Genomic DNA, 21,064 nt, shown 5'->3' with positions numbered 1-21,064 from the left:
ATATAACTTGTAAATAAAAGGCTATTTAAAAAAAAAGAGAGAGAATGGAGAGGGCACTAAGAAAAACTGAAAAATGAGGAAAAGCATCCTATTGAAAGTAGCATCTGAGCTGAAACCTGAAAAAAGCTAAGAATTCTAAAAAACAATCAAGGTGTGTTTAAATTATAGAGGTTTCCCAATACAAAAGCACATAGGCAGAACATGAAATGCCAAGTTGGGAAATAGCCAATATGGCAGTGTGTCTGAAATTAAGAATTCATGAAGGCTGGTGATACTAATATTAGAAAGGGTAGGCAGAGTCATATTTTAAAAGATGCCAAACTAGTTTATGATACCAAGCTGAGAAGTTTATATTTTATACCAAAGGCAAAAAGGAAATCATTGATAATTCTTAAGAGTGACATGATTAGGCTTATGCTTTAAAAGATTATTTTAGCAGCCGAGTGATGGTTGATGTGTTGGAAAAGGGATCATGTGGAAACCAGGAGTCCAGTTAGTAAGCTACTGAAATAGTTCAAGTAAAAGGCAGAGGTTGAATTGAAAAAAATGCAAATGTTAAGAATTGACAAGACATGGCAATTGACTGAATGTGGAGGTAGATGAGAATCAAGGATGAAACAAAGTCAGTGAACTCAGCTATCAAGAAAGATCCTAGTGGCTTCAACAGAAATAGGAAAGGATGAAAGAGGAGTGGGTTTGGGAGGAAAAATAAATTTTTCTGAAAAAAAGATGAGTTTTTCTGAAATGTCTATGGAACATCGAGTTTGTGATTTGGAATTAGAATTTAGGACAAGTATTAGAATTAGAGGTATAGCTATAGGAATGGCCTTCATGAGTCAAACTTGCCGGCCTGATACTTAAGCCCTGGCCCAGGCGCACCTACTTTGCTAGTTTTATTCTTCTTCTTGAGAAATTCGTTTCTTTCCCATCTACGGGTCTACTGGGTGTTTCATATGAATGACATTTCACTGTTCATCTCAGAATTTCATTCCACACCCCTAGAATCCATACCTTGCCGCTTTTGCAGAAGCACTGAGATGAGTGTTAGAACGTCATTCACTGGGGGCAGCTAGTGAATCCATATCCCATGACGGGAAAAGGTAAGTGAGCGCTCACCACCCCTTAAGAACGACAGCTATCATTTAGGATAAAATTTTTATCCTTTATGGAATCCTTTCTATATAGTGTCTCATTTTACCCTCACAACAACCCCGGGAGAGAGAGGTGCTATGGTTAGCTTTACTTGTCAGATGAGGGAATTGAGGCAAGAACTCTGGCTCCCGCATTCTATTCACTGTGTCACTCAGGGTAATCCCTTTCCTGATCTCCCAGTTTCTTCGCGCGATTTGTCTCCTTGAAGTGTTTCTGTAGTTTTCCATAGTTCTCTGATTAGTGATTTCCCCCATCACTCCACCTCTCGGTACTCTGAGCGATTCTGGGGCGAAGCGTTACTGTCTTTGTGTCTGCGGCGTCAGACCCTGGGCCGCTATTTAATAAATGTTTGTTTTTGTTCAATCCCCGCTGACACCCCCGGAGGGGAGGAGACGCCTCCTAGAGCGTGACTGCAAGGATGCAAAAGGAGGCAGCTTTCTTTAACCAAGGGCCGTACGTAATCTGGAGGTTTGAGCAACAAAACAAAGCTCCCAGGGAGGAGGGGTCCCGGATCCTCTAAAAAGCTGCAGGACACAAAGGAGCGCGTGCTCTGGAAATAAAGCAAAGCTGTCAGACGGAGGACGCCCTCTTAAAGGATCCCGCACACAAAGGAGTGCTGGGTCACGGCGAGAATTCTCCAGGCTGCTGTCTCCTCGGCTCGCTACGGCTCCCTGAAGTCTCGCGATGTCCGGCAGGAGGGAGGGGGGAGCGGGCGAGCGAGAGTTCCCGACTTCCGGCTCGCTCCAGTCAGCCGTCGTCCGGGCGGTCCGGTCCAGTCATCCTTGCCTCCGGGCTGCCCCGGTGTCCGCCCTCCCCGGCTCCCCGCCCCCTCGGTCTTTCTCCGTGGCGTAAAGTCTCCGCGCTGCGGCTCCCGCGGCCCCCACCCTGGGGCCCGGGGCCCGCGAGACCTGCGGGGTCTGCACTGCGGGGCCGGCCCCGTCCCCGCCTCGGCCCCCCGAGACTCGATGAGGCACAGCCTGACGAAGCTGCTGGCGGCCTCGGGCAGCGGCTCTCCGGCCCGGAGCGGGAGCCCGGCGCCGGCGCCCTCCCCGGCCTCGGGCTGTCTGCGCCCCCCGGGCCTGGCCCGGGCGGTGTCCGGGGAGGAGGGCAGTAGCGGCGGCGGCGGCGGCGGCGAGGAGGAGGAGGAAGAGGGGGACGGGCCTCCGCGGCGGCAGGAGGGCGCCCCGGAGGCCGCGGCGGCGGAGGAGAAGATGGAGGAGGAGGAGGAGCCGCCCGCGGCTGCCGCCCGCTCCGAGGAGCCGGAGGACATGGACTTTCTGTCGGGCCTCGAGCTGGCCGACTTGCTGGACCCGCGGCAGCCCGACTGGGACCTGGAGCCGGGCCTGAGCTCGCCGGGGCCGCTGTCGTCGGGGGGCGGCTCGGACAGCGGCTGCCTGTGGCGAGGGGACGACGACGACGAGATGGCGGCCGCGGCCGCCGAGATGCAGCGCTTCTCGGACCTGCTGCAGAGATTGGTGAACGGCGGCGGGTCGGGCTCGGGCTCCAGCGGGGGGGGCGGCGGCGGCGGCGGCGGCGGAGGCGGAGGCAGCGGCGCTGGGGCCTGCGGCGGCGGCGGCGGCGGCTCGGGAGGCGGCGGCGGCGGCGGCGAGAGGCGGCGGAGGAAGAACCCCGGAGCTGCAGGCGGAGACGGCGGCGGCGGCAGCCACGGCTCGGCCGCGGCCAAGAGCCCCCGCAAAGCGGCCGCCGCCGCGGCCCGCCTCAACCGGCTGAAGAAGAAGGAGTACGTGATGGGGCTGGAGAGCCGCGTCCGGGGCCTGGCGGCCGAGAACCAGGAGCTGCGGGCCGAGAACCGGGAGCTGGGCAAGCGCGTGCAGGCTCTGCAGGAGGAGAGCCGCTACCTGCGGGCCGTGCTGGCCAACGAGACGGGCCTGGCGCGGCTGCTGAGCCGGCTGAGCGGCGGGGGACTGCGACTCACCACCTCCCTCTTCCGGGACTCGCCCGCCGGGGACCACGATTACGCCCTGCCCCTGGGCGAGCGGCGGCAGGAGGCGGCCGACGAGGAGGACCCCGCGGGCGGAGTATGTCTCCACGTGGACAAGGATAAGGTGTCGGTGGAGTTCTGCTCGGCGTGTGCCAGGAAGGCCTCGTCTTCTCTTAAAATGTAGGGTCAAGTAACCTGCTCTTTATCCGTGTTTCCCCTTTCAGCTCCCTTACACCATGTAAAAACACGTTAGTGGGACATCTTCACTGGACACATTTCAGAGAAGAAAAGTAATAATGAATCATTAAGTGTTTAGCTAAAAGCATGAATGTGACACAGTTACCGACTCTTAATGATAACATGTGACTATTAAATTTCTCTGACAGTTTCTTTTTTAGGTGATTTCCTCCCTGCCAGGCTCCGTTGTAGGGGTTACAGAACAGTCGTACCAGCCTCACAACCTGGTAAGGATCCATCTCTTCCCCTAAAAGCTCATGCACTGCTGGTTAGTCTACTTAAAGGGGCAAGCATACACAATTGTTTGTATTGGGGGATTTAAAACAAAACAAACAAAACGGAAAAAAAAAAACAAAAACTAATTTGGGCCCTGTCCACCCTGGAAACAGACTTGTGCTGGCCACTAGTGTGTTTAAGATGCTTCCTCTGATTGAAACAGCTGTTGATGTGTGTGCCCTGTTCAAAACTTACTTGTATCTAGCTGTTCTGTCCCCAGTGTGGACATGGCCTTCGGTGACATCGTTCCAACTGTGCAGTGAAACCTGCTTATAGCCATACAGTTTGGACGCAGTGAAAAAGGTGAAGTTGAATGGAAGTTCCAGTTGTACAAGGTGCAAATTGGAATTCCAGTTGGAGTGCACTTTTGCAGGGGTTGGCTATATGATTAAATTCTGTTGTACTTTTCAAACAGCTTTGAGTATTTGGGGCATGAACAAATATTCTGTAGTTCTTAATAGAGATGGTAAAATCTCTTGAATATTCAGGAATGCCTCTTAGTTTCCTATATAAGCTATATAACCTTATACAGGCTCATTAGATTACGGATCTAAATAGAGAATTGGAAATAATATGCATACCAGACTCCTTTATTTAGTTAACTGACATTGAGAAGAGTAATGATGTTTAAATAAAGTTGTTTCCTTGAGGACCAGCACAGTGATTCAGTCACTGAATATGAATGAGTTGTTGAATATCTTTATTTTGTTGTATTAAAATTTATAGGTTAAAATTTGTGTCTGTACCATTAGAGATTTTAAAGATGGTTAAATGAATGAAAAAAATGTAAAGTGAGGTTTCACAAAGGATGAACTCCAAATATAAAAGCTAAAATATTTGTCTCCTTTTTAGTAAATGAAAAAAAGATTTAAAATACTTGATATATAGTAGAGTAGCTTTTTCCATAATTGGACTGCTCTCTGTATCCTTTGATACTTATTAGTAGGTATGTACTTCAATTGGAGACTGACAGAAATTCTTTGTGAAACATCACTGTTTGATAAAATATACGTGTATTTAGCATCCTTGTTTTTCTTTATGCTAAAGTGGATACAGCTGTTGGGGCAGAAGAGACGGGACCAGCTGCTGGCCACATTTCCTGCTTTATTTTAAAAGGTAGTATAAGAAATGAGGAAAAAAGAGGTAATATCAGGGCTTCTGCTGTCTTTTTATTTTAAAATTGTGCATAATTAAAAAGTTAATTCCAGCAGTCCAAAGATGTAGTTAACTCTCATTTAACATGTTTTTGTTTTGTAAATGGAATCTTTTTTGCACAACTGTAAATGTTTTGTTGCTGGAGATAAGGTATTTGAGACTTAATATTGGTCTCTGGTTTGCAATTATGCATCACAACATATTTTGTAAAATCATCTACTGCACTTGAGCATGAATGGGCAATAGCTACACTTACAACATGAAATGATGACTCTGCTTATACCTAAGAGCAGGATTAAGTCCCCAAAATGCAACTGCATGGATTTTTAGTGCCTACTGAATCATACATATATAAACCAAAATTAGTTGGAAATTTATTTGAAACAGTGACTAACTTGTGATATCTTTATGGAATATGTTAAATGTAGCTTTGAAACAGAAGCCTTGAATTGGAATTTTAACTAACAATACTTGAATATTTTGTATATATTTCTTTGTATATAATTTTGTGCAGTACCAATGACAATAAGAATATGGTGTCATAATAAAACCAGGTTTGTTGATCTTTCAGTTATGGGCTCAAAGAATTTGTTCATCTCTATTCTTACCTTAATATTGGAAAGAAACAGGAATGGAAATCAGGAAAATGTTTGTTAAGAGTTGGCTCTGAGTCTTAAGCAGTTAAGGGTTCTGGAAACAGTAAGTGTGGTGTTTTTTCTAATAACACTATGTCCTCTTATCTTGTTGACATCAATGTAATTCTTGAATTACTTGAAGTTTGGGGCTGGACTATGCAGGAGAAACATTGATTAAAGTTTTCAGAACTGGGATGCTATTATACTGGGATGCTATTTGTTTAGAATCACCACACCACTGGAATTTTTGCTTTGCAAAAATGTCATTTTACAAATGACAGTATTTGGAAATAGTTTTACAAAGAATTTTAAATGTGGGAAAAAGTTGAAGATAGTTTTAAAAGCTGCTTATTTTAGGTTCCTTGTGTTCTATTAACTGTCTTTTACTAGTTTCCATTTCATTCCTTTTTCCTGATTTTGATGACTAAGTGTTTTTGTGTCTTTTATTACATCAGCTTCATGTTCTTGTTTTCACATGGTAATCACTTGTTTTTTTTAGAACCAGCAAAGGTGTTAGTAAATATGGTCATATTTATATGTAAACACATTTTACTATAAATGTTTTGGGCTTCTTAACCTTAGAACAAACTGATTACTTTCAATGTGTAGTAAGTAGAATACCCAACACATGTCCCCTCTTCTTGTTGTTAATTAAAACAGTTATGATTATTAATATAAAGCTGTTGTCTTACTTTTTCTATAAGGTTGTACTGTCAAGGAATAGTGTTTGGATTTAAAAAAAAAAGGCATTTTGGAATACAGTAATACTGATTTGTGAAATAGTTAAAAGTCTGGTTTTGTTGTGAAATGATCTAACATTTTGGGATAAAGGAACTTTTTCTTGATGATTAGTTTTGCCTACATTTTACTTAGTAAAGTAATATAATACTTCAGTTGAAATGAATTTTTATCTGTTGAAAGAAAGGAAAAAGTCTAATCAGTGTTCAGTTTTAGAAATTTATCTTAGTGAGACAAGCATGCAATTATTAAATGAATTATAAGACATTGCTTTACATATACAACTCCATCACCAAATTAAAAAAAAACAACTATTAAAATCTAGTCAGATGAAATCTCATGTGTAATCAAACCAACTTGTTAAGATATTTTGAATTAAATGTGCATTCTATAATCATTGAATTAATCTCTCTTTCTTCTCTTTAAACAGCTTAGCAGTCTGCAAAAACGAATCTTTCCCTACAACCTGTAACTGACTGGACTGATGGTAACAAAGTAGTTGTGGGAGCCATATCGGTCACAAATTTTGGCATCTGCTGAAAAATGAATGCCATTTCAAGTCCCCAAATTACTTCTATACTGATTTCACTTTCCTGAAGTGGAGATTTGAAAAGATTCTCTGGAATCCTTGAAAGACTTAATAGAAACACATGAGACTAATGGGTTAATTTTTGGATAAAATATTCTTGTCTTTCAGAGGAGTCATAATTCAGTTCTTTGCAGTACCCTTTAAAATTGGAACTGCCCCTTGGACAAGAGAATTATATATGATTTTTTCTAATACTTTTCAGTTTCTTTAACAAGAAACATAGACTAGTGAATTACATTTCATAAAATAGAATTAACAGGCATCAATGGTTATAAGGTGTACATAATTTGTGCTCACTTAACTGTATGTAACCTGGCAGTGTTTGTGAAGCTGATGCATTAACTTTGCTGAACTTAGTAAAACAATGCAAAGTTCAGTATTTAAAGGGCAGCCCTCTTGTAGATTTTCAATTGTTTTGTTTTCATATTCATGGAGGAACTTTGATTGCTAAAATGTGTGGGACTATCTTAATGAAATGGAGAAGTTACATAGGCAAGAAATGATGGATTTTCTTTTTTTCCTATTATGATTAATTGGACAATGTTGGGAATAATTTAAAGTTTCTATTACTCTTGTATTAGTTTTTTATTCGCTTTCATGTCAAATGGTCTATTGTTATGTAATGGCTTGAGCACTCTGGATTTGAGAAGTGATTTCTTTATAGCAAATGGTTTTATACCTCATACATTTCCCCCAGCTTACACCGTGTGATAAGAGTTTCATAGAACTCTGGATTTCAATAAGTTTTACTTATTATATAAGTGGCCTCTGCCCCTTCCGGGCATTCCCATAACCCTCCATGTTTGGGACTAATGTTAATAAGTACAAGTAGTAATTTCAAAGCAGATTTTGTCATACTGGATATCTCAAGTTATAGCATGAATATGGTTGGATTCAGGGGATAGGTGTCTATTTTCCATCAAAATTAAATTCAATAAATAGGTATTTATTGAAGGAAGCAGTTATAAATTAATTTAAATCTGCTCTGCTCATTCCCTTGTTAATAGCAGTGAAGAGTCTTAGCAAGAATTAGTTGGATGCCTAGGGAATTTTGGCTCTATGCAGGTAGTGTTGATAAAGCAGAGCCATCTCTATCATTATTCATGGAGTTATGGATTTCTTTTATGTAAAACACTAGTATTGTCCCTTCTGGTGGCTAGAGAATTCTTTTTGACAGGATACAAGATAAAACTGATAATGAGGAATTGTGCAGTTTAATGTTTTGGAGCTGTGGAACAGTGGTCCCTGCTAACTAACAATTTGATATGTATTACCGAATTTTAGGGCTACAGAACTGTAGAGATCTTGGGGACTGACATCTTTGAATCAGTAATAAGATTTTTTTTTTTTTAAAGCAGGCCACTGTGAATCTGAAGTTTGAGGAATCTTGAAAATTTGTCATATTCCAGGTCCCTAGTTTTTGTTTTCATGCCTTAAAATACATTAATCTATACTTTAAAACATTCAGAATATATTCAGAAGATATTCAAGGATCCTTCTGTACTTTAAGGAGAGCCATCATTATGAGCATTAATTATTGATGAACAATATTGTGAAAAAGTGATTTGGTTATTTAATTGGGTTTTGCTATGTATATCTTTTTTCTTTTTCTTTCCTTCTTTTTTTTCTTTTTGCCTTGCTGTAATCTCTTAAATTATTGCCACCTGTTGGATTTCTCTGAGCTGGAATTTTTGTTTAACACTAGCTTCGCCCCAATCCCCTCACTGAGAAGTATTTTTAAGTCATTCATTATTCATTTTGAACAGATATAGAACTAAGCATATGAAATTGACAGAATATTTTGTGCTTTATTTTTAACTGAAATTTTATTGAATCTTTTCATAAATTACAATGAAATCAATTGCAAACATACTCTGGTCACTGGGGATGTTTTGAAGAGTCTAAACTGTAAATTGTAAAATGATATTTGGGCTCTTAACATGTTTTACCTAATTGCAGGGTGTAAGTTATTGGTAGCCTCAAAGCAATAAGATAATTTCAACCAGGGTATGACACTTGTAGATATTGCACCTTTCCCTGGCTTTTAGAATTGAGTAACTTGGGTTATGAAGTTAGCATATCATGGTAATTAGAGTATAATGTAATTTGATTGATTTTGTTGAGGCAGCAGTGATAATTTTCATATCATTAATTGTAAAGTAATATGTTGTAAGAAACATCAGAAAATATTAGAAAATAGATGACCATTTAAAAAAATATGGTAAATTGTAAATGCTTACTGTGTAAATTTTTAAAAAGTTGGAAACCGTTCAAAATATTAAAGTTTTGAACCAACATTTACTATATGTGAAACAGAAGACAAACTTTATGTAATTTAAATTCGTTGAAACATTTATTGAGCACCGATTATGTGCATTGTTGGCACCATGATGGGGAGAGACAGATTATGTCTAAGACATAAGAAGGCAGCATATGTAGTAAAGGTTTCTAAATTGAAGTTTTCAAGACAGTTTTAAATTATTTGACAGTTCAGCCAGTTTCATAATTTGTCAATGATGGTTTTAGACATCAAATAGTACTATGCCTATGTTTCTGAGAATATATGCTGACCAAAAAAAAATGGGCTTTAAAGATGATTCATGGATTCTTGATTTGACCTTAATGTCATGGAGGTGTGTTTAAAAAAAAAAAATAAAACCAAAAAAAGAATTAGCTTTCAGTAATCTTTTTTCTTTAAAAAAAAAATGCCTTTTTAAAAAATCAAATTATTCTGCATTCTTCTGACTGGTAGCAATTTTTATTTTCACTAGAACTCTTTTTATTTGAATGGTTTTTGAAAATTCTGCTCCAGCATGAAGAGGGATTGAATAAGCAGACATGGCAGAATCCCCTTGCAGCTAACTTCCTTAAAAAATTTACATTAATGTTCCGTTATCAGCATTAGTACAGAAGAAAACTTTCAAAGCACTTTTATCTTATTTGAGCCTTAAATCTTACTATATAGTTATTAGAACTGTTCCTCTTTTACAACAGTAATATATGCTGAGAGGCTAGAAAATTTTAGCAAAAGAGATTGGTTGGGAAGTAGATGAGTTGTCCGTAGTAATGTGAATGTAATAGCTTTTTGTGTCATGCTGCTTTGTTCAGCAGAGTGAATTCCAATTCACTCTGGACTTGTGAAAACTTGAGATTTAGGGGATGTCATATAAGGAAGATGGAATAGATTTGTAGTCTGAGGACAGATAAATTTGTAGAAAGCCTATTTTGGCTTCATCTAAATTAGAGGGCTGCCTCTTGGGTTTTTTTCCTTTGATAGAGATAAAACTAAACTAGTTGGATCTCGGAGACTTCTTCCAGCTCTTGAGGAAAAACTGTTAAAAGCTATAGAAACAACTTGAGTAGGTGAAGGAGATAGATTTTATAAATATTAACACGGTCTACCTAGAATATCCTTGTATTCTCAATTATCTCATTAATTCCTCAAACTTTTTTGATTTATTGTTCATCTGCAATAATTCATCTGCTTTCCTCCCTAAAGTTAATGTATCTGTATCAGTTATTTTTGAAAGGGATCATAGACTCTGTTCAACAATAGTGTTTCTTGACTAGAAGCATTGCTTTTGATGTGCTAGTTTCAGGGAATACATAGATAAGTCATAGTAAAATTACAATAAGTACAATTTTATTCGTATATTTGCCGAGTTAGTTTCTTTTTCATAATTTTATTCATTTAGCTGTGTGCTTGATTTATTTTGAATATCCTCGAACTGAAAGCCAGGTTCAGGTAATTCAAATGCTTTAATGATTACTTCAAACTGTTTAGATCCAAGATAAGCTGCAAATGCAGTCTGCAGCATTATGGGAAAGGCCATCTTTCTAAAGACAGGTCGAGAGACTCTGATCCAGTAGGTCCAAATATTTCCTCTCTGTGGTAGTGGAGCTGAGTTGTACCTAAAAAGAGAAAAATAATGTTAAATATTACTCAATTTTGGCAAATATATTCATTTGAGAGGGGATATAACTAAAGTCTTATTCTGAAGGTGGACTTTTGGATCTTTCTTGAAAGCTTTGCTGCTAGTGCATGAATTCCAAATCATGTAAAAACTTTTCAATTCCGAATGTACTTTAGTGACAGATTGGAGAACTGTGTGCACTTAAAGAGTGCAGTCTACAAGTCGATTAGTATTTTAAATTAATGATGCATACATTTTAAGGAAACTTTAGTTTCTGGTCAACTAAATGATTATCTATTCCAGTAGTTGTCTAACAGGACTATTAGATGAACAGGTTGTAAAAAAAAACAACCAACCTGTGAAGGATATTAAATCCTTCTAAGAAAAAAGTTAGCAAAACCAGGCCTTCCTGATTCTGAATTTTTATTTTGTTCAAATGAATGTTAATTTTGAATTGAGACTGAGTTTATCATCAGTTGACAAATAGTGGAAAGAATACAGCAGACGTACCTGGCTGCTAGGGCACCATTTATTGGTATAGCCATAAAAACAGGGTAGAGACCACCGATTACCAGACCAACCAATCCACCTCTTATTACAGTACAGGCTTCACAGTTTAAGTCACCTAGAAAATAAAATTATTCGTTTTCTGGAATGAGGAGTTCAAAACAATATATCAAGACATCAGTCAGTTTCAATGTGCAAGGTGTGGTTGATACTATAATAACACAACTGGAACTTTTCAACATTTTCATCAAATATAAGAGTGATAATGCCTATCATTAAAAGTTTTCAATTAGAAGTAGAAGAGACAACAACTACTCCAGACAATACTGACTTCTTCCCCTTTTACTGACATTTGAACAGTACTTCAAGATTCTAATTATCTCTCTATTAATCATTAATAGATCACTTGTTGAGATGGGAAACAACTTAGTTGTTTCAACTAAGTTGTTAAACTAAGTTACAACTCGTTGAATTGTAAATTCTCCATCTGAGTGATCTGTTGTCATAAAATGGAGATTTTTAGTTGAATTCAACCTAAAGAAATAGCCAAATGAGGACTTTTAATTTACTAAGTGCTATTTTTTAAAAGCTGCTTTTTTTTTTTTTTGCAAGTGTAGTATTTTATTTAGCACACTCAAGGGCTGGAGGAAGTTAGGCAGCTACTATGAAAGCACTTGCTTTCAAGAACATTTAACAGCAAACTGTCATATTTCACTTGTTTTTTGTATGCTCAACATAAACTGTCTATGATATGTCCTCCCCCCTTTTTAAGCACTAAACCTTAAAATAGGATAAGAAGGGACTTGATCAGGCAGAGTAGTCAAAATTTTATTTATCTGAAATCTCAAATACAAGAGGAAGTGTTTAAATTATGACTTATGAAATCTTTTGTTATGTATGGAGCACTAACTTTTAATTTGAAACCAAGTTGTTTTCTAGTTTCAAAGAATCAGAACTCTACAGTGTGTTACAAAATTATTACAAAATTGTGGCAAAGTTTTAAAAAATTCTTGGAAATATTTACCTGAACTCAAAGGTAAACTCACAACAGTTTTGTAAATTACATAGGTTGACATAAAGGGGAGAACAGCCATTGGTAAAGCTGACGATATGCGAGCATGTGTCACATTTAAGATGCGTCGGAAAAAACTATTTGCCGTTAGGCCGCAAAAAGCTGCATTTACTCCAACATATGCTGATCCAGTCATAAGTAAATTCCTAAGAAACAGAAATAACTGTTGGAAGTTTTCCCTCCCACATTGCAAGAAATTAAAACATTTTTAGAGGATATCTAGAAAATCAGTGCAACTGCTGTTTGTACTTTCCATTTCTGGTCTTTAAGTCAGATATGTAATTCTTTAATGAAGCTAGATTTGATAACATGACAGGGCTAAGAACAAGACTGGACAGGCAGGCAAATATATAAAATGGCTAGACTGGGCTACTAGGTGGATGGGCTAAGCCTGGAGTCAGAAAAATTCATCTTCTGAGTTGAAATGTGGCCTCAGACACTTATTAGCTGTATGACTGAGTCTATCACTTAATCTTTTTTTTAACCTATAAAAGTGAGCTGGAGAAGGGAATGGTATCTAGTGTCTTTGCTAAGAACATAAAGTGGGATCATGAAGAGTTGGGCATGACTGAAATGACTTAAAGCAACTGAACTAAATGTCACTCATTAATTATATCCCTAAACAAAAAACAGATTTTACTGGGAAAGGGATGGGTCATTTCACAAATAAGAACCAATAGGTCTCCATGTAGAAACTTCTTTTCTATTTCAAAACATGAAATATTTGTACAGAGCATAATTTTTCAGAATTTTAGTTAAACATTTCCCTTCCTCTCATTGTCTCCTCATTCCTTCCCTCCCCTTAGGCCCACCTTCCTGGAGAAATGATGAAGTCGACTTGTCCAACATTACAGTACTAATTAACAATTTTTTTTTTCTTTGCCTAGTTGGTACCATACCAGAACTGACTTTTCTCACTTTGATTTCAGTGATGGCTCTGATTATGAATAGTTGATTTTCTAGAGTACCCAGCCTAACCTTTGCCATTCAACTAAATGAGGGTAAAGAATCCAAGTGCTGCTCTTTTGATATCAGTGCCTTCTTGATATCATATGCTAAAAGAGCTAGCAATAAGTGTTTGAAATTTTACTTTATTGCATGGCAACAAATGCTAGACCAGTCTAGAATGGACCTTCCCACCCACTGTTCATCTTTGCTAATATCAAAGTGGTTAATATTTTAATGGAAGATAATGGTTCATCTTCATGGATGATGACGTCCATGAAGTCTAGTCTGTTCAAAGGTTGAATATATACCTTTAATGCTTTTTGTATTTTTTGTTATGTTACCCTTTTTTTTTTTTTTTTCCTGTCTATCTCACCAGATTACTAAAGGGAGTTGGGTTTTAGATAACATTAAAAATTATTGGTATGCCATTCTATGATTATTTATATTTACTTAAGGATTAAGAGATGTGTTGCTTTTTTTTAAATTGGGTTTTTGTATTCCTGTCACTGGGTGAAGAATACTATTTACCTCCATATCCTTTTATAAATAGTTCATTTAATAAGCCTGCCCTTATACAGGATTCACCTTAATGTTTTGTAGATATCAGTGTAATAATACTCAAGTTATTCAATATTGCTATCCTTCATTCTTCCTATGTGATCAAGCTACTCCCTTTTCTAGCTCCTTGATGCCTCATGTATGTTGCTTCAAACAGCCAAAATTACTTTTGCACAACTATAGAAACGTATACATTTGTTGCTAAAGAAACAACCAAAAATATGACTTATAAAAGATAAATTAGAATTGATATTACATTAACATGAAACTACCAGTAACCAAAAGCATTAGGTTGCTTGAATGATGTAACCGTTTTGAAAGCTCTTAATCTTAGCTCATCAGTGAACAATTATGCAAAGTTAGGACAGGTTTCAACTCTATTGACTACTATAAAATTATTTTAAGTACCAAATATAAAAATTCTGCACTATCACATCCCAATTAATAACTTGAACCCTTATTCAACCTGATATTAATCTTGTGTAATCAGCTGAAACTGAATTCTGTCTGTGCCCAAAATAATACTGCTTATTATATCACATGCATATTACAACATCTAAAATTTTTACATAAACTAAAATTTTAAGATAAATGAAAAGAAAATACAAAACTGTTTAGTAGTACCTCATTGTACTAAGATTAAATTAACAAACGTCTATGGTGGTCTACTACTGCGCAAGAGACTAAATATGAAGAAAAAAGGAACTCGCCTGTCAAGCTGCTTACTTATATCAGAAAACCCCCTCACAAAAGACCATAAGGATATTGGTAAACTTAATCTGACCAACAATTATGATCAGTCTCTAAAAAAAACTGCTTCAGGATAAATCAAACTTTGTTAACTTTTATATCTGTTGAATTTGCTGCTAAGGTAAGTAGAAAATTGACAGACTGTCTATATTCAAAACTGAAAAATCATGAAAATGAAAACCTGGGTATAAATCAAATAAGGATATCTTACTGATCAGATTCTGGAAGTTGTTTCACTTTTCTGGCTATGACGTCATTGATTCTTAATCTTCTGTCCGTATTCTCTTGATTATGTTCCATCTTGAGGCCTTAAAATATAGAAATCAGAAGGTTATTTCTCAGTAGTTTCTAACTTAGGTAAAACAAATATTGTTGTTTAAATGTCTGAAAAATTTGCCCAACATCTATTAAGCTTCAAAGTTTTTCCTTTCATAATTAAAAATCATAGCATGGATATGACTTACAGGTAAAGGAGGAAAAAATAACTGATCATTGAATCTCAGAAACTTAATTGGAAAGGATTGGTTGATTGGTTGTAGTAGTCTAGCCAGTTCCTAAAGAAGGGCTGTGTGTTACAGTGCCTCCAGGTAATCTTTTATACACATGATGTATACACGTGACAATTTGAGGGGCAAGATTTCTAGTGATGTAGAATTCTTATTTTCTAGGATGCATATTCTGTCTCCTCATACCTCTAACCTTCAGAAAATGTATTGCTATAACAAGCTGAAACTGGCCTTTATGCCTTCCATCTTGTTTTGCCAATTAAGACTAATCTGAATTTTATATGATCATCCTTCAGCTCTTCTTGAGGCTAAAAATCTCCAATCATCACATTCTAGACTCTGGGACCTTCCTAAAGCTTCTAGAACGGAAATACCTGACATGTAGGCTAAGATGGCCTTGAGGACCATGTTTTCCCTTTTCTGGATACTATGCTAATCAAACCTGCAGAAGTGCTAACTTTTGGGGCATTATGGCATACTGGGGAGAGTACTGCACTTGAAGTTGATTTCCTTACTGTATTGACTAGGGTATTATTCAGCCTTAGGGATAATAGCTAGCTGTGCCCTTCTGAGATTTTATGTAAAGTTGTGTAAACTTTTCATCATTTGTCAAATGTATCATGTTGGAAACGAAAAATATTGTTAAAAATGGAAGTGAAACATTCATGCAAGCTCAACTAGCTTTCAAAGAAAATTGCGTCTACCCTTTTGGCCTAACTGTAGATGTAAAAAGTGAATTTTTAGGAATTCTTTAAAAATACCTATGTATAGATGCCATTTGATAAGTGTTTATGTATAAAATATCATTTGACAAAAACTGTAAGATTTGCAGTATAAGTATTACCTCCTTTTATAGATGAGGAAACAGGAGGAAGATGATTAACTTCCTAAAATTTATAATAGCTGGCATCTACGTGATACTTTTAAGACTTGCAAAAAAAAAATGCTATATAAACATCTCATTTTATCCTCAAGATCTTGGGAGCGTGTTATAATCCTCATTTTCCAGCTGAGGAGACTGAGATGGATTTCTGTACTTTGTTGTCAAGACTAATTTGACTTCCTAAGGATCACAAAGTACTCTCTACATCTGAGGTAGAATTTGAATTCGGACCTAATCTAAAGCTATCTACTATGCGAGCTATTGGCTTCATTTATATCAAAGTAACAGCTGGGTAAATTCTAACCTACATATTCTGACTTTTAAATCCACTGATCTTTTCACAATACTCAGTTGCAGCTAGTATAATGACCATCTGATGTGTGAACAAGAGCTATAAAAAAGCTTGAACAAAAGAAAAGTACTGTGCCAACCACTGAGGCTCACAAGCAAAAGCAAGAGGCTCTGTTGTAAAGCAATGTACATTTTAATGGGGTATCTCCATAAACCCTCACACTAAGTGATGGTTCAGATTGCAAACTTTAGACCTAGAGCTGGCTAGGTGGTATAGGGGATGAGTTTCAAATCCAGCCATGGCAAGTCATTTAGGTAAGCTCTTGTAACTTTAGTTTCCCTCTGAAAATTGGCATCCGTCTCAGAGTGAGGATAAAATGAGATTTTTAAAAGCATTTTGCAACCTTAAAGTACTATATTAGCTCATTTATACATGCTTTTTATAACTTATGATCAGTAATTTGCAAATTAGTGGGAGTTTTTCCAAAAATGGAGGAAAGTAACCTTCCATCTTATGCCATCTCTTCTTTGTTAAACACAATAAAGCTCTATGCTCAAAGATGAGGATAAATAATAAATAAGAGAGGGAAGGTATTAAGGAACTAAGACACTTACTACACTAACTACACAGATGGATGGTTAATACTATCACATCTAAGACACATGGGCCAAAGAAGGAGAAATTAAAACATAAAAGTAAATCCAAAGAATTTGCAATAGGCAAGTAAGGGAAGCCCTATGGGAAAATACTTGGATTAAATTGATGTAAGCACAATTAAACCCAAGGACATAGTTATATTTCAAAGGGAATTGTTTGCTATCCATTTATTCCAACTCTGTGACCCCATTTGGGGTTTTCTTAGCAAGATAAAAAATAGTGGAATAGTTTGCCATTTCATTCTCTGGCTCACTTTAGATGAGAAAAATGAGGCAAAAAATGATTACTGACTAACGTAGGGTCATATAGCTAATGAGTGTCTGGGGCCAACTTTAAACTCAGATCTAACTGACTCCAGGACCAGCACATTTTCCACTGTCCTACCCAGCTGCCCCATTTAAAAGAGAGTAGAAAGAAAATAAAGTTTATTTTATAAATTTTATCTATCCTTAAATTTGACTAAATTAGATAATCTAATACAACAATTGCAGAAACAGGAATTGCATAAAGAAGCAGTGTTGGAATTGGAATGGAAGCCTAGGATAAAATTGACTGGGTCTGATATTTTCAAAGATAAATTAAAATCATATTCAGAAATAAAAATTCACAAGAGAAGGAAACTACATTAAAGATCGCAGATAATGTGATTATACAATGAATAGATACCAAATATACAGCATTTAAATTTTACCCCCGAGGCAATTAGGCCAATTGCCTAAACAGGGGCCCTCAAACTTTTTAAATAAGGGGCCAGTTCACTGTCCTTCAGACTGTTGGAGGGCTGGACTATAGTAAAAACAAAAACTTTTGTTTTGTAGGCCTTTAAATAAAGAAACTTCATAGCCCTGGGTGAAGGGGATAATCTTCCTCAGTGGCCGCATCTTGCCTGTGGGCCGTAGTTTGATGACCCCTGGTAAGGTCACACAGCTAGGAAGTATTGCTTCCTAGGCCACATTTGAACTCGGGTTCTCCTGACTTAAGGACTGGTGCTCTATCCACTGTGCCACCTAGCTGCCCTGGGCATCTAAATCCTTAAAGGAAAAGCTAATTGAATTGAAAAACATAGTAATATAAAAATTGTAGGAGATTTTATTTCTAATTTATGAAAGCAATATTAAACTGAAAAGAAAATATGAAAACAGATTTGGAAAAGTTGGATTTGAAAAGTAACTTTAAGGAATATATACATTTGTTAGGATTATATGGATTTATATATATATATATACACACACATAATTATGTATTTCTTTCACACAAAACAGGTAAGACAAATTATAAATGTAAAATTTTAGATACATTCTTTATAGGTTGTTATAAAATAAAAGACACAAAGGCTTAATGACATTATAGAAAATAGGTTGGTTAAAGAACAAGCCAACAACAATGTGTACTAGAATAATAACATACCAAAATTTTGGGTGCAAAGTTAAAGCTGTCCTCAGGAGGCGGGGAAATTTACCTCTGAAAATAACAAATAAGAGGATTAAAGCATGTAATTTTTGAGATACTGAAGACATTTTAATTTCTAAAATGGTAAATACTGATACAACACAAAAACAAAATCTCTTTGGAGAATCCTCAGTTTTTAAGAGAATAAAAGGGGCTTAGGATCAAAAATGTTTTGAGAAGCATTGTTAGCAAAACTGAAACTTTTAAAGGAAAATGATTATAAAAATGTAAAATATTTAAATTTTAAAAATCCAACTTTCCTATGCTTCACTACCATATACCATATAATATATACATGTATACACATACATATATATAGATTAAAGCTTTTTATTTTAGAAACATGCATGGATAATTTTTCAACATTGACCCCTGTATAAACCTTGTGTTCCAAATTTTCCCCTCCTTCCTCCCACCCCTTCCCCTACATGGCAAGTAATCCAATATATGTTGTTATACATGTTAAAATATATATTAAATCCAATATATGTAAACATTTTATACAATTAACTTGCTGCACAAGAACGATCAAAAAGGAAAGAAAATGAGTAAGGAAACAAAATGCAAGTGAACAACAAAAAGAGTGAAAACACTATGTTGTGATCCACACTCGGTTCCCAGTGGGGTGTAGATGGCTCTTCATCACAAGGTCATTGCAACTGGCTTCAATCATCTCATTGTTGAAAAGAACCACAAACATCAAAATTGATCTTCATAGAATCTTGTTGCTCCGTACAATGATCTCCTAGTTCTGCTCATTTCAATTAGCATCAGTTCACGTAAGTCTCACAAGGCCTCTCTGAAATCATCCTGTTGGTCATTTCTTACAGAACAATAATATTCCATAACATTCACATATAACTTATTCAGTCATTCTCCAACTGATGGGCATCCACTCAGTTTCCAGTTTTTCCTTTCACTTCTTAAGTCACCATCCCTGCTGACTTCATTATCCTTCCAACCACAACCCAATAATTAGCCTTTTCCTTCTCTTAATACTGGGATTCTAATGCCAAACCTAAGCCTTGAATTACTCCCATTTTTACCCATCATTTAAAATTACAAGCTGATGAATGAAGGTGGAAGAAGTCCAACAAGTGTACGAAGCACATCACACATTCTCAGCAGCCAAAGTCCTTTGGATTGCTTATTTTACTCTAAAAAGAAACGAATCCAACTTTCTTTTTCATGCCTGCTTGAAAGAGACAGCAAACTGAGGGAAATGAAGAGTGATTAAGCAAGTTGTCAAGGAATGAAAATTTAAGAAAGGGAGTCACATCCAATGGTCTCAATTTTAAAGGAAAGCAGGAAACAAGACTCCCACCTTGGAGAAAGTATCTTAAGAAAGCTGCAGAATCACCATGCTTGCCTCATTCTCTCTGGTTGCCAAGCTTGCCGTTTCTACTTTCACAAGATGTCACTTGTACTCCATTCTTTGTTAACACAGCTACTACCTTTGGGCCTTCATCTTTTCTCACTCAGAAAACTGCCAAAGCCTTGTAATTGGTCTCCAACCCCTTTTGTCCAGTTTATATGCAGATGCACAAAGTAAATTTCCTCAAGTATAAATTTGACCACATGACTCCTCCCAAATTCCAGTGGCTTTCTATTGTCTCTAGAGTAACATTAAACAAAACCCCCTCCCAGTTGAACTTTTTCAATGCATTATACAGTCCTGGCTCCTGTCAATCTTTCCAGCCTCATTGGGCATTACTCTCCCTTTGCACTCTAGAATCTTGTCAAACCAGCTGCCATCTCCTAAGCCCAAAAGGCTCTCCTCTTACTCCACCTCACAGAACCCTGCCTTCCTTTCATGGTGCAGTTTAGGAACTCTTTTCAGCCTTTCTCATCACCCCAACCGCTATAGTGCCTTCCCTCCTAATCTGCCAAGCAGGTAGTTGAATTTCACTTCGCATTTAGCCTGTACATCATTTAAGTTTTTGTGCCCATATTCTTCACAATGCAATAATGCTGTCATTTACATAGCACTCTCCATGTTACTCCACTTGATGCGAGCACACGGCGACGCAAGGTTGTTTCCTCCTTTGTACACAAGCACGGCCTCTGGCACATGGCGGGGGTTTAATAAATCCTTGCTGACTTACTGTCTGAACGCATCCCGAGCCAAATCCTCTTGCGGGACTAGGAGAACATAACTAACGAGACACTACTCGTCTGTGAGGAAGCACAAGTACGAGGGTCAAAGACTGAGAAGATGGAAAGAGTCCGAGAGCTTAAATCTGGCACGGGAGAACACAGATGCACGCAGGAAGATGGAAAGAGTCCGAGAGCTTAAATCTGGCACGGGAGAAAACAGATGCACGCAGAGTTACGGGAGATGAGCGCAGGAAGGGTCTCACCAGGAAAGGCTTGGGGCACCGACACCCGAGTAACACTTGGAAGAAAGGAAAACATTACCCGGGAGAGGCCGGGGATGAGTACGGATGGTAGGGGGTACATACACCTCTGGCGAAAGAAGGGAAGGGAGAACGAGCTCCGAGAAAAACCGGGGCCGCCCGAGACCAGATTCCCCGCTCTCGGGGGTTCCTCTCGGCCTGCATCCCCCCGGAGCTCAGCGCTGCAGCGCAGGCCGGGCCTGCAGAGACAACGATGCCCAAGTCTGAGGACCCACGGAGGGCCGAGCAGGGCAACTGCGTCACCTCCCCAGCCCCAGACGCGATCATACCTGGTGCTCCGATCCGGCGGTGGAGACGTCGCGGAGCAGCCTCCAGCACGGCTCAAGCTCCCCGCAACGTGGGTAGGGAGCCTGTGGGCGCCGCCATGTTTGCCCTTCACGTGACCTC

At 38.3% G+C, this 21,064-nt stretch overlaps 2 protein-coding genes across 5 annotated transcripts; one reads left to right on the top strand and one right to left on the bottom strand.

Moving 5' to 3' along the window:
• The first annotated feature begins 1,684 nt into the window (after positions 1–1,684).
• CREBZF (CREB/ATF bZIP transcription factor) lies at positions 1,685–9,743 on the top strand. 4 transcript variants are annotated; one of them, XR_004233263.1, is made up of 4 exons: positions 1,685–3,274; positions 3,481–3,558; positions 4,655–4,723; positions 6,566–9,743. XR_004233263.1 is itself a non-coding variant. In XM_023499673.2 (2 exons), the coding sequence occupies exons 1-2, from the start codon at positions 2,118–2,120 to the stop codon at positions 3,494–3,496; spliced, it is 1,173 nt and encodes a 390-aa protein (XP_023355441.2). In that variant the 5' UTR covers positions 1,685–2,117; the 3' UTR covers positions 3,497–5,332. The 4 variants fall into 4 exon arrangements, 1 of the variants encoding a protein (XP_023355441.2); XR_004233261.1 differs by having other exon boundaries at positions 3,481–4,723; XR_004233262.1 differs by lacking the exon at positions 6,566–9,743 and having other exon boundaries at positions 4,655–5,332.
• A 259-nt stretch (positions 9,744–10,002) lies between these two features.
• Positions 10,003–21,064, bottom strand: TMEM126A (transmembrane protein 126A). The gene is made up of 6 exons (XM_012545312.2): positions 20,947–21,064; positions 18,219–18,272; positions 14,685–14,781; positions 12,170–12,363; positions 11,149–11,263; positions 10,003–10,636 (listed from the first exon to the last, which is right to left on the bottom strand). Exons 3-6 carry the CDS (start codon positions 14,771–14,773, stop codon positions 10,408–10,410), a joined length of 627 nt encoding a protein of 208 aa, XP_012400766.1. The 5' UTR covers positions 14,774–14,781; positions 18,219–18,272; positions 20,947–21,064; the 3' UTR covers positions 10,003–10,407.

The sequence above is a fragment of the Sarcophilus harrisii genome, chromosome 3, assembly GCF_902635505.1.
Source record: "Sarcophilus harrisii chromosome 3, mSarHar1.11, whole genome shotgun sequence".
NCBI classification, from domain to species: Eukaryota; Metazoa; Chordata; class Mammalia; order Dasyuromorphia; family Dasyuridae; genus Sarcophilus; species Sarcophilus harrisii.
This window is presented reverse-complemented; position numbering and strand designations above follow the sequence as displayed.

Coding starts and splice junctions, on each gene's coding strand:
- CREBZF (XM_023499673.2), top strand. CDS start 2,118: ATGAGGCACAGCCTGACGAAGCTGCTGGCGGCCTCGGGCAGCGGCTCT.
- TMEM126A (XM_012545312.2), bottom strand. CDS start 14,773: ATGGAACATAATCAAGAGAATACGGACAGAAGATTAAGAATCAATGAC. Junction 12,364..14,684: donor CAACTTCCAGAATCTGATCA/GTAAGATATCCT, acceptor TCTGTTTCTTAG/GAATTTACTTATGACTGGAT. Junction 10,637..11,148: donor AATGGTGCCCTAGCAGCCAG/GTACGTCTGCTG, acceptor TTCTCTTTTTAG/GTACAACTCAGCTCCACTAC.